Source organism: Telmatherina bonti, assembly GCF_933228915.1.
Source record: "Telmatherina bonti genome assembly, chromosome: 13".
In the NCBI taxonomy this organism is placed as follows: domain Eukaryota; kingdom Metazoa; phylum Chordata; class Actinopteri; order Atheriniformes; family Telmatherinidae; genus Telmatherina; species Telmatherina bonti.
The window spans coordinates 1,353,491-1,365,710 of record NC_136611.1 but is presented as its reverse complement, the minus strand read 5'-3'; the positions used below and the strand labels follow the sequence as shown (position 1 = coordinate 1,365,710).

At 41.6% G+C, this 12,220-nt stretch overlaps 1 protein-coding gene across 1 annotated transcript in view; it reads right to left on the bottom strand.

Moving 5' to 3' along the window:
* Positions 1-254: 254 nt before the first annotated feature.
* LOC306764128 (outer dense fiber protein 2-like) overlaps positions 255-12,220 on the bottom strand; it is a gene marked incomplete at its 5' end in the record, with an annotated part of 52,111 nt that continues 40,145 nt past the window's right edge. Inside the window, one exon of the mRNA XM_079251169.1 lies at positions 255-830. Within this exon, the coding sequence (XP_079107295.1) occupies positions 684-830 (147 nt within the window). The 3' untranslated portion in view covers positions 255-683. The remainder of the gene's footprint in view (positions 831-12,220) is intronic.

The following is a 12,220-nucleotide window of genomic DNA, read 5'->3' as shown; positions in this document are numbered from 1 at the left end:
TTCGTTAACCAGGTTTCAACGGCCAGGCACTTTATTGTGGTCACTCAGTGTTGTAATAGTTCAGTCAGAATCTGCACATTTAGGCATTCGAGTGGATTAGACAGGCCAACGGTACCTGGTCAGTCTGCACATTACAGGCGCGAGCTCTTCCACAGCACGTCACCCCCCCCCCCCTCCTTCGCGGCGCTATTAATGTCCGCCAGCAGCTCTTCTCGTCATTCACTGAACACTCGCAGCGCCACAATAAAGCACACGTTGAACAGAGGGAAAACTTTGATGCGCTGCCAGTAATTGTCCCAGTGTGTGGAACGATAGGAAACAAAACCCAGTCTGTTAGCTTTAGCTCGAAACCTTGGCTACAAACGCGAACTCCGAACCGAAAGAAAACGTCACCTCCTGTCCAGCAGGAAGTAAACCATCAAGTGACCTTCAGAATAATAGCCTTTTATACACCAGGCAAGGCGAAACTTGGTTTGGTTTGGAGCTCATAATGAATGAAAAACTCGACTGTTTTAGCCTGAAGCTGCTTGTCTGGATCCTGCTGGCTGTCAGGCGACAGGACTTTCTGACTGAGCTGTAAAAAGTTTTAAACGGCGGTGTTACAGAATGTTCCACAAGGAAAGCAGGTGTTCTTAACTCCATCGAAGTCTGGGTATCCGGACTGTAGGCTGGATGAAGGCTGCTCAGCTGGTCAGCAGAGAGTCACCAAACACGTTTCCATAGGATGTTTTGAGGAAATGAACGTAGTTCTGCAGACTGCGGTTGGTGGAGTCGGCCTGCTCCAGTCTGTCCTTCATGTTCTGCAGCTGAGTGCGGAAACGCCGCTCCATCTGCAGGGAAACACGTGTCAAAGCACTGCTTCTTCTCACAAATCTCAACCAGCAAAATAATGTTTTTCTTCAACAACAAACACATTTTTATTCAGCTTGGTTCTTCTTATTTTCTGAATTGAAAAGATAATTTAACAAAAAAGAAAAATCTGTTGATATTTCTTCATTTTCTATTCTACAGTCATTTAGAAGACGCTTTTATCCAAAGCGACTTACATATGAGTGAGAACAACACAAGCAGGAAATCAAACACTAGAGGGCATCGTAGGAAGATGCTGGTGGACTGTCCAGTTGGACGCAGGGACTCTGCAGAGCGGACAGAGTTTGGCAGATCATTCCACCATCGTGGGACAACAGAGGAAAAGAGTCTGGCTGGTGATTTAGTCCCATGTATTGGTGGTAACACGAGGCGTCTTTCACTGGTGGAACGTAGCTGTGGAGAGGGAGTGTAGGTCTGGATTAGGGAGTGAAGGTAGACGGGAGCCGTTTGAGTTATTGTTTTGTAAATCAGAAGCAAGGCTTTGAATTTGATGCGTGGTGCGACCAGAAGCCAGTGAAGAGCGATTAGCAGCGGAGTGATATGAGCTCGTTTGGGTTGGTTGAAAACCAGACGCGCTGCTGGTTCTGGATCATCTGCAGAGGTTTAACCAGCATGCAGGCAGACCTGCCAGTAGGGAACTGCAGTAATCGATGTGTGAGATGACCAGAACCTGAACCAGAAGCTGAGTCGTGTGTTCTGTCAGGTACGTCTGATTCTCTTGATGTTGTAGAGAGCATATCGACAGGTACAGGCAACCGAGGCAACATGGACCTTAAAGGTCAGCCGGTCATCCATCATGACACCCAGATTCCAGGCAGCAGACGTAGGAACAAGTGTGATAGAGTGGAGCTTCACACTTAATTGCGGATGTAAGGAAGGATCAGCTGGACAGACAATGAGCTCTGTCTTGGACAGATTGAGGTGGCGATCCTTCATCCATGCAGAGATATCAGCAAGGCAAGCTGATATTCTCAGAGAAACGTTGTGTCGTCTGGTGGGAAGGAAAGGAAAAGCTGAGTGTCATCTGCATGGCAGTGGTAGAAGAAGCCATGAGAACTTCTAACTGCACCGAGTGAGGAGGTGTATGGTGGAAAGAGAAGAGGGCCGAGCACCGATCCCTGAGGCTCCCCTGTTTTCATGTGATCTGGACACTTCTCCTCACCAGGATATTCTGAAGGATCTTCCTGTGAGGTAGGACATGGACACGAGAGGACAGATCCAGAGATGCCGAGCTCAGAGAGTGGAGAGGAGAACCTGATGGTTGACTGGGTCAGAAGCAGCAGACAGGTCCAGCAGGACCAGGACTGAAGACTGACCTGCATTTTACTGGTTTTTTCTACTGCAGCTGCTGCGTTCTACTGGTTTTTTCTTTTGCAGGTACTGCGTTCTACTGGTTTTCCTATTGCAGGTACTGTGTTGTACTGGTTTTTCTATTGCAGGTACTGTATTCTACTGGTTTTCCTATTGCAGGTACTGTGTTGTACTGGTTTTTCTATTGCAGGTACTGTATTCTACTGGTTTTTTCTTTTGCAGGTACTGCGTTCTTCTGGTTTTTCTATTGAAGATACTACGTTCTACTGGTTTTTGTATTGCAGGTACTGCGTTCTACTGGGGTTTCTATTGAGGGTACTGTATTCTACTGTTTTTTTCTGTTGCAGGTACTGCGGTCTACTGGTTTTTCTATTGCAGCTACTGCGTTTTACTGGTTTTTCTATTGTAGGTACTGCGTTCTACTGGTTTTTCTATTGCAGGTACTGCGTTCTACTGGTTTTTCTATTGTAGATACTGCACTCTACTGGTTTTTCTATTGAAGGTACTGTGTTCTACTGGTTTTTCTATTGCAGGTACTGTGTTCTACTGGGTATTGCACTACAGGTGCTGCGTTCTATTGGTTTATCTATTGCAGGTACTGCGTTCTACTGGTTTTTCTATTGTAGATACTGCACTCTACTGGTTTTTCTATTGCAGGTACTGCGTTCTACTGGTTTTTCTATTGTAGATACTGCACTCTACTGGTTTTTCTATTGAAGGTACTGTGTTCTACTGGTTTTTTTATTGCAGGTACTGTGTTCTACTGGGTATTGTACTACAGGTGCTGCGTTCTATTGGTTTATCTATTGCAGGTACTGTGTTCTACTGGTTTTTCTATTGCAGGTACTGTGTTGTACTGGTTTTTCTATTGCAGGTACTGCGTTCTACTGGGTTTTCTATTGCAGGTACTGTACTGTATTGGTTTTTCTATTGCAGGTACTGCGTTCTACTGGGTTTTCTATTGCAGGTACTGCACTCTACTGGTTTTTCTATTGCAGGTACTGCGTTCTACTGGTTTTTCTATTGCAGGTACTGCGTTCTACTGGCTTTTCTATTGTGGGTACTGCATTCTACTGGTTTTTTCTATTGCAGGTACTGTGTTGTACTGGGTATTGTACGACAGGTGCTGCGTTCTATTGGTTTTTCTATTGCAGGTACTGTGTTCTACTGGTTTTTCTATTGCAGGTACTTTGCTGTATTGGTTTTTCTATTGCAGGTACTGCGTTTTACTGGTTTTTCTATTGCAGGTACTGCGGTCTACTGTTTTTTCTATTGCAGGTACTGCGTTCTACTGGCGTTTCTATTGTAGATACTGCGTTCTACTGGTATTTCTATTGCAGGTACTGCGTTCTACTGGTTTTTCTATCACAGGTACTGCGTTCTACTGGTTTTTCTATTGTAGATACTGCGTTCTACTGGTTGTTGTACTACAGGTGCTGCGTTCTACTGGTTTTTCTATTGCAGGTACTGCGTTCTACTGGTTTTTCTATTGCAGGTACTGCGTTCTACTGTTTTTTTCTGTTGCAGGTACTGCGGTCTACTGGTTTTTCTATTGCAGTTACTGCGTTTTACTGGTTTTTCTATTGCAGGTACTGCGTTCTACTGGTTTTTCTATTGCAGGTACTGCGTTCTACTGGTTTTTCTATTGTAGATACTGCACTCTACTGGTTTTTCTATTGAAGGTACTGTGTTCTACTGGTTTTTCTATTGCAGGTACTGTGTTCTACTGGGTATTGCACTACAGGTGCTGCGTTCTATTGGTTTATCTATTGCAGGTACTGCGTTCTACTGGTTTTTCTATTGTAGATACTGCACTCTACTGGTTTTTCTATTGCAGGTACTGCGTTCTACTGGTTTTTCTATTGTAGATACTGCACTCTACTGCTTTTTCTATTGAAGGTACTGTGTTCTACTGGTTTTTCTATTGCAGGTACTGTGTTGTACTTGGTATTGTACTACAGGTACTGCATTCTACTGGTTTTTCTATTGCAGGTACTGTGCTGTATTGGTTTTTCTATTGTAGGTACTGCGTTCTACTGGTTTTTCTATTGCAGGTACTGCGGTCTACTGGTTTTTCTATTGCAGGTACTGCGTTCTACTGGTTTTTCTATCACAGGTACTGCGTTCTACTGGTTTTTCTATTGTAGATACTGCGTTCTACTGGTTGTTGTACTACAGGTGCTGCGTTCTACTGGTTTTTCTATTGCAGGTACTGCGGTCTACTGGTTTTTCTATTGCAGTTACTGCGTTCTACTGGTTTTTCTATTGCAGGTACTGCGTTCTACTGGTTTTTCTATTGCAGGTACTGCGTTCTACTGGTTTTTCTATTGTAGATACTGCACTCTACTGGTTTTTCTATTGAAGGTACTGTGTTCTACTGGTTTTTCTATTGCAGGTACTGTGTTCTACTGGGTATTGCACTACAGGTGCTGCGTTCTATTGGTTTATCTATTGCAGGTACTGCGTTCTACTGGTTTTTCTATTGTAGATACTGCACTCTACTGGTTTTTCTATTGCAGGTACTGCGTTCTACTGGTTTTTCTATTGTAGATACTGCACTCTACTGCTATTTCTATTGAAGGTACTGTGTTCTACTGGTTTTTCTATTGCAGGTACTGTGTTGTACTGGGTATTGTACTACAGGTACTGCATTCTACTGGTTTTTCTATTGCAGGTACTGTGCGGTATTGGTTTTTCTATTGTAGGTACTGCGTTCTACTGGTTTTTCTATTGCAGGTACTGTGCTGTATTGGTTTTTCTATTGCAGGTACTGCGTTCTACTGGTTTTTCTATTGTAGATACTGCACTCTACTGGTTTTTCTATTGAAGGTACTGTGTTCTACTGGTTTTTCTATCACAGGTACTGCATTCTACTGGTTTTTCTATTGCAGGTACTGCATTCTACTGGTTTTTTCTATTGCAGGTACTGTGTTGTACTGGGTATTGTACTACAGGTGCTGCGTTCTATTGGTTTTTCTATTTCAGGTACTGTGTTCTACTGGTTTTTCTATTGCAGGTACTTTGCTGTATTGGTTTTTCTATTGCAGGTACTGCGTTTAACTGGTTTTTCTATTGCAGGTACTGCGGTCCACTGGATTTTCTATTGCAGGTACTGCGTTCTACTGGCGTTTCTATTGTAGATACTGCGTTCTACTGGTATTTCTATTGCAGGTACTGCGTTCTACTGGTTTTTCTATCACAGGTACTGCATTCTACTGGTTTTTCTATTGCAGGTACTGCGTTCTACTGGTTTTTCTATTGTAGATACTGCGTTCTACTGGTTGTTGTACTACAGGTGCTGCGTTCTACTGGTTTTTCTATTGCAGGTACTGCGTTCTACTGGTTTTTCTATTGCAGGTACTGCGTTCTACTGTTTTTTTCTGTTGCAGGTACTGCGGTCTACTGGTTTTTCTATTGCAGCTACTGCGTTTTACTGGTTTTTCTATTGCAGGTACTGCGTTCTACTGGTTTTTCTATTGCAGGTACTGCGTTCTACTGGTTTTTCTATTGTAGATACTGCACTCTACTGGTTTTTCTATTGAAGGTACTGTGTTCTACTGGTTTTTCTATTGCAGGTACTGTGTTCTACTGGGTATTGCACTACAGGTGCTGCATTCTATTTTATCTATTGCAGGTACTGCGTTCTACTGGTTTTTCTATTGTAGATACTGCACTCTACTGGTTTTTCTATTGCAGGTACTGCGTTCCACTGGTTTTTCTATTGTAGATACTGCACTCTACTGGTTTTTCTATTGAAGGTACTGTGTTCTACTGGTTTTTCTATTGCAGGTACTGTGTTGTACTGGGTATTGTACTACAGGTACTGCATTCTACTGGTTTTTCTATTGCAGGTACTGTGCTGTATTGGTTTTTCTATTGTAGGTACTGCGTTCTACTGGTTTTTCTATTGCAGGTACTGCGTTCTACTGGTTTTTCTATTGCAGGTACTGTGCTGTATTGGTTTTTCTATTGCAGGTACTGCATTCTACTGGTTTTTTCTATTGCAGGTACTGTGTTGTACTAGGTATTGTACTACAGGTGCTGCGTTCTACTGGTTTTTCTATTGTAGGTACTGCGTTCTACTGGTTTTTCTATTGCAGGTACTGCGGTCTACTGGTTTTTCTATTGCAGGTACTGCGGTCTACTGGTTTTTCTATTGCAGGTACTGCGTTCTACTGGCTTTTCTATTGTAGATACTGCACTCTACTGCTTTTTCTATTGAAGGTACTGTGTTCTACTGGTTTTTCTATTGCAGGTACTGTGTTGTACTGGGTATTGTACTACAGGTACTGCATTCTACTGGTTTTTCTATTGCAGGTACTGTGCGGTATTGGTTTTTCTATTGTAGGTACTGCGTTCTACTGGTTTTTCTATTGCAGGTACTGTGCTGTATTGGTTTTTCTATTGCAGGTACTGCGTTCTACTGGTTTTTCTATTGTAGATACTGCACTCTACTGGTTTTTCTATTGAAGGTACTGTGTTCTACTGGTTTTTCTATCACAGGTACTGCATTCTACTGGTTTTTCTATTGCAGGTACTGCATTCTACTGGTTTTTTCTATTGCAGGTACTGTGTTGTACTGGGTATTGTACTACAGGTGCTGCGTTCTATTGGTTTTTCTATTGCAGGTACTGTGTTCTACTGGTTTTTCTATTGCAGGTACTTTGCTGTATTGGTTTTTCTATTGCAGGTACTGCGTTTAACTGGTTTTTCTATTGCAGGTACTGCGGTCCACTGGATTTTCTATTGCAGGTACTGCGTTCTACTGGCGTTTCTATTGTAGATACTGCGTTCTACTGGTATTTCTATTGCAGGTACTGCGTTCTACTGGTTTTTCTATCACAGGTACTGCATTCTACTGGTTTTTCTATTGCAGGTACTGCGTTCTACTGGTTTTTCTATTGTAGATACTGCGTTCTACTGGTTGTTGTACTACAGGTGCTGCGTTCTACTGGTTTTTCTATTGCAGGTACTGCGTTCTACTGGTTTTTCTATTGCAGGTACTGCGTTCTACTGTTTTTTTCTGTTGCAGGTACTGCGGTCTACTGGTTTTTCTATTGCAGCTACTGCGTTTTACTGGTTTTTCTATTGCAGGTACTGCGTTCTACTGGTTTTTCTATTGCAGGTACTGCGTTCTACTGGTTTTTCTATTGTAGATACTGCACTCTACTGGTTTTTCTATTGAAGGTACTGTGTTCTACTGGTTTTTCTATTGCAGGTACTGTGTTCTACTGGGTATTGCACTACAGGTGCTGCATTCTATTTTATCTATTGCAGGTACTGCGTTCTACTGGTTTTTCTATTGTAGATACTGCACTCTACTGGTTTTTCTATTGCAGGTACTGCGTTCCACTGGTTTTTCTATTGTAGATACTGCACTCTACTGGTTTTTCTATTGAAGGTACTGTGTTCTACTGGTTTTTCTATTGCAGGTACTGTGTTGTACTGGGTATTGTACTACAGGTACTGCATTCTACTGGTTTTTCTATTGCAGGTACTGTGCTGTATTGGTTTTTCTATTGTAGGTACTGCGTTCTACTGGTTTTTCTATTGCAGGTACTGCGGTCTACTGGTTTTTCTATTGCAGGTACTGCGTTCTACTGGTTTTTCTATTGCAGGTACTGTGCTGTATTGGTTTTTCTATTGCAGGTACTGCATTCTACTGGTTTTTTCTATTGCAGGTACTGTGTTGTACTAGGTATTGTACTACAGGTGCTGCGTTCTACTGGTTTTTCTATTGTAGGTACTGCGTTCTACTGGTTTTTCTATTGCAGGTACTGCGGTCTACTGGTTTTTCTATTGCAGGTACTGCGGTCTACTGGTTTTTCTATTGCAGGTACTGCGTTCTACTGGTTTTTCTATTGTAGATACTGCACTCTACTGCTTTTTCTATTGAAGGTACTGTGTTCTACTGGTTTTTCTATTGCAGGTACTGTGTTGTACTGGGTATTGTACTACAGGTACTGCATTCTACTGGTTTTTCTATTGCAGGTACTGTGCGGTATTGGTTTTTCTATTGTAGGTACTGCGTTCTACTGGTTTTTCTATTGCAGGTACTGTGCTGTATTGGTTTTTCTATTGCAGGTACTGCGTTCTACTGGTTTTTCTATTGTAGATACTGCACTCTACTGGTTTTTCTATTGAAGGTACTGTGTTCTACTGGTTTTTCTATCACAGGTACTGCATTCTACTGGTTTTTCTATTGCAGGTACTGCATTCTACTGGTTTTTTCTATTGCAGGTACTGTGTTGTACTGGGTATTGTACTACAGGTGCTGCGTTCTATTGGTTTTTCTATTGCAGGTACTGTGTTCTACTGGTTTTTCTATTGCAGGTACTTTGCTGTATTGGTTTTTCTATTGCAGGTACTGCGTTTAACTGGTTTTTCTATTGCAGGTACTGCGGTCCACTGGATTTTCTATTGCAGGTACTGCGTTCTACTGGCGTTTCTATTGTAGATACTGCGTTCTACTGGTATTTCTATTGCAGGTACTGCGTTCTACTGGTTTTTCTATCACAGGTACTGCATTCTACTGGTTTTTCTATTGCAGGTACTGCGTTCTACTGGTTTTTCTATTGTAGATACTGCGTTCTACTGGTTGTTGTACTACAGGTGCTGCGTTCTACTGGTTTTTCTATTGCAGGTACTGCGTTCTACTGGTTTTTCTATTGCAGGTACTGCGTTCTACTGTTTTTTTCTGTTGCAGGTACTGCGGTCTACTGGTTTTTCTATTGCAGCTACTGCGTTTTACTGGTTTTTCTATTGCAGGTACTGCGTTCTACTGGTTTTTCTATTGCAGGTACTGCGTTCTACTGGTTTTTCTATTGTAGATACTGCACTCTACTGGTTTTTCTATTGAAGGTACTGTGTTCTACTGGTTTTTCTATTGCAGGTACTGTGTTCTACTGGGTATTGCACTACAGGTGCTGCATTCTATTTTATCTATTGCAGGTACTGCGTTCTACTGGTTTTTCTATTGTAGATACTGCACTCTACTGGTTTTTCTATTGCAGGTACTGCGTTCCACTGGTTTTTCTATTGTAGATACTGCACTCTACTGGTTTTTCTATTGAAGGTACTGTGTTCTACTGGTTTTTCTATTGCAGGTACTGTGTTGTACTGGGTATTGTACTACAGGTACTGCATTCTACTGGTTTTTCTATTGCAGGTACTGCGGTCTACTGGTTTTTCTATTGCAGGTACTGCGGTCTACTGGTTTTTCTATTGCAGGTACTGCGTTCTACTGGCTTTTCTATTGTAGATACTGCACTCTACTGCTTTTTCTATTGAAGGTACTGTGTTCTACTGGTTTTTCTATTGCAGGTACTGTGTTGTACTGGGTATTGTACTACAGGTACTGCATTCTACTGGTTTTTCTATTGCAGGTACTGTGCGGTATTGGTTTTTCTATTGTAGGTACTGCGTTCTACTGGTTTTTCTATTGCAGGTACTGTGCTGTATTGGTTTTTCTATTGCAGGTACTGCGTTCTACTGGTTTTTCTATTGTAGATACTGCACTCTACTGGTTTTTCTATTGAAGGTACTGTGTTCTACTGGTTTTTCTATCACAGGTACTGCATTCTACTGGTTTTTCTATTGCAGGTACTGCATTCTACTGGTTTTTTCTATTGCAGGTACTGTGTTGTACTGGGTATTGTACTACAGGTGCTGCGTTCTATTGGTTTTTCTATTGCAGGTACTGTGTTCTACTGGTTTTTCTATTGCAGGTACTTTGCTGTATTGGTTTTTCTATTGCAGGTACTGCGTTTAACTGGTTTTTCTATTGCAGGTACTGCGGTCCACTGGATTTTCTATTGCAGGTACTGCGTTCTACTGGCGTTTCTATTGTAGATACTGCGTTCTACTGGTATTTCTATTGCAGGTACTGCGTTCTACTGGTTTTTCTATCACAGGTACTGCATTCTACTGGTTTTTCTATTGCAGGTACTGCGTTCTACTGGTTTTTCTATTGTAGATACTGCGTTCTACTGGTTGTTGTACTACAGGTGCTGCGTTCTACTGGTTTTTCTATTGCAGGTACTGCGTTCTACTGGTTTTTCTATTGCAGGTACTGCGTTCTACTGTTTTTTTCTGTTGCAGGTACTGCGGTCTACTGGTTTTTCTATTGCAGCTACTGCGTTTTACTGGTTTTTCTATTGCAGGTACTGCGTTCTACTGGTTTTTCTATTGCAGGTACTGCGTTCTACTGGTTTTTCTATTGTAGATACTGCACTCTACTGGTTTTTCTATTGAAGGTACTGTGTTCTACTGGTTTTTCTATTGCAGGTACTGTGTTCTACTGGGTATTGCACTACAGGTGCTGCATTCTATTTTATCTATTGCAGGTACTGCGTTCTACTGGTTTTTCTATTGTAGATACTGCACTCTACTGGTTTTTCTATTGCAGGTACTGCGTTCCACTGGTTTTTCTATTGTAGATACTGCACTCTACTGGTTTTTCTATTGAAGGTACTGTGTTCTACTGGTTTTTCTATTGCAGGTACTGTGTTGTACTGGGTATTGTACTACAGGTACTGCATTCTACTGGTTTTTCTATTGCAGGTACTGTGCTGTATTGGTTTTTCTATTGTAGGTACTGCGTTCTACTGGTTTTTCTATTGCAGGTACTGCGTTCTACTGGTTTTTCTATTGCAGGTACTGTGCTGTATTGGTTTTTCTATTGCAGGTACTGCACTCTACTGGTTTTTTCTATTGCAGGTACTGTGTTGTACTAGGTATTGTACTACAGGTGCTGCGTTCTACTGGTTTTTCTATTGCAGGTACTGCGTTCTACTGGTTTTTCTATTGCAGGTACTGCGGTCTACTGGTTTTTCTATTGCAGGTACTGCGGTCTACTGGTTTTTCTATTGCAGGTACTGCGTTCTACTGGTTTTTCTATTGTAGATACTGCACTCTACTGCTTTTTCTATTGAAGGTACTGTGTTCTACTGGTTTTTCTATTGCAGGTACTGTGTTGTACTGGGTATTGTACTACAGGTACTGCATTCTACTGGTTTTTCTATTGCAGGTACTGTGCGGTATTGGTTTTTCTATTGTAGGTACTGCGTTCTACTGGTTTTTCTATTGCAGGTACTGTGCTGTATTGGTTTTTCTATTGCAGGTACTGCGTTCTACTGGTTTTTCTATTGTAGATACTGCACTCTACTGGTTTTTCTATTGAAGGTACTGTGTTCTACTGGTTTTTCTATCACAGGTACTGCATTCTACTGGTTTTTCTATTGCAGGTACTGCATTCTACTGGTTTTTTCTATTGCAGGTACTGTGTTGTACTGGGTATTGTACTACAGGTGCTGCGTTCTATTGGTTTTTCTATTGCAGGTACTGTGTTCTACTGGTTTTTCTATTGCAGGTACTTTGCTGTATTGGTTTTTCTATTGCAGGTACTGCGTTTAACTGGTTTTTCTATTGCAGGTACTGCGGTCCACTGGATTTTCTATTGCAGGTACTGCGTTCTACTGGCGTTTCTATTGTAGATACTGCGTTCTACTGGTATTTCTATTGCAGGTACTGCGTTCTACTGGTTTTTCTATCACAGGTACTGCATTCTACTGGTTTTTCTATTGCAGGTACTGCGTTCTACTGGTTTTTCTATTGTAGATACTGCGTTCTACTGGTTGTTGTACTACAGGTGCTGCGTTCTACTGGTTTTTCTATTGCAGGTACTGCGTTCTACTGGTTTTTCTATTGCAGGTACTGCGTTCTACTGTTTCTTTCTGTTGCAGGTACTGCGGTCTACTGGTTTTTCTATTGCAGCTACTGCGTTTTACTGGTTTTTCTATTGCAGGTACTGCGTTCTACTGGTTTTTCTATTGCAGGTACTGCGTTCTACTGGTTTTTCTATTGTAGATACTGCACTCTACTGGTTTTTCTATTGAAGGTACTGTGTTCTACTGGTTTTTCTATTGCAGGTACTGTGTTCTACTGGGTATTGCACTACAGGTGCTGCATTCTATTGTATCTATTGCAGGTACTGCGTTCTACTGGTTTTTCTATTGTAGATACTGCACTCTACTGGTTT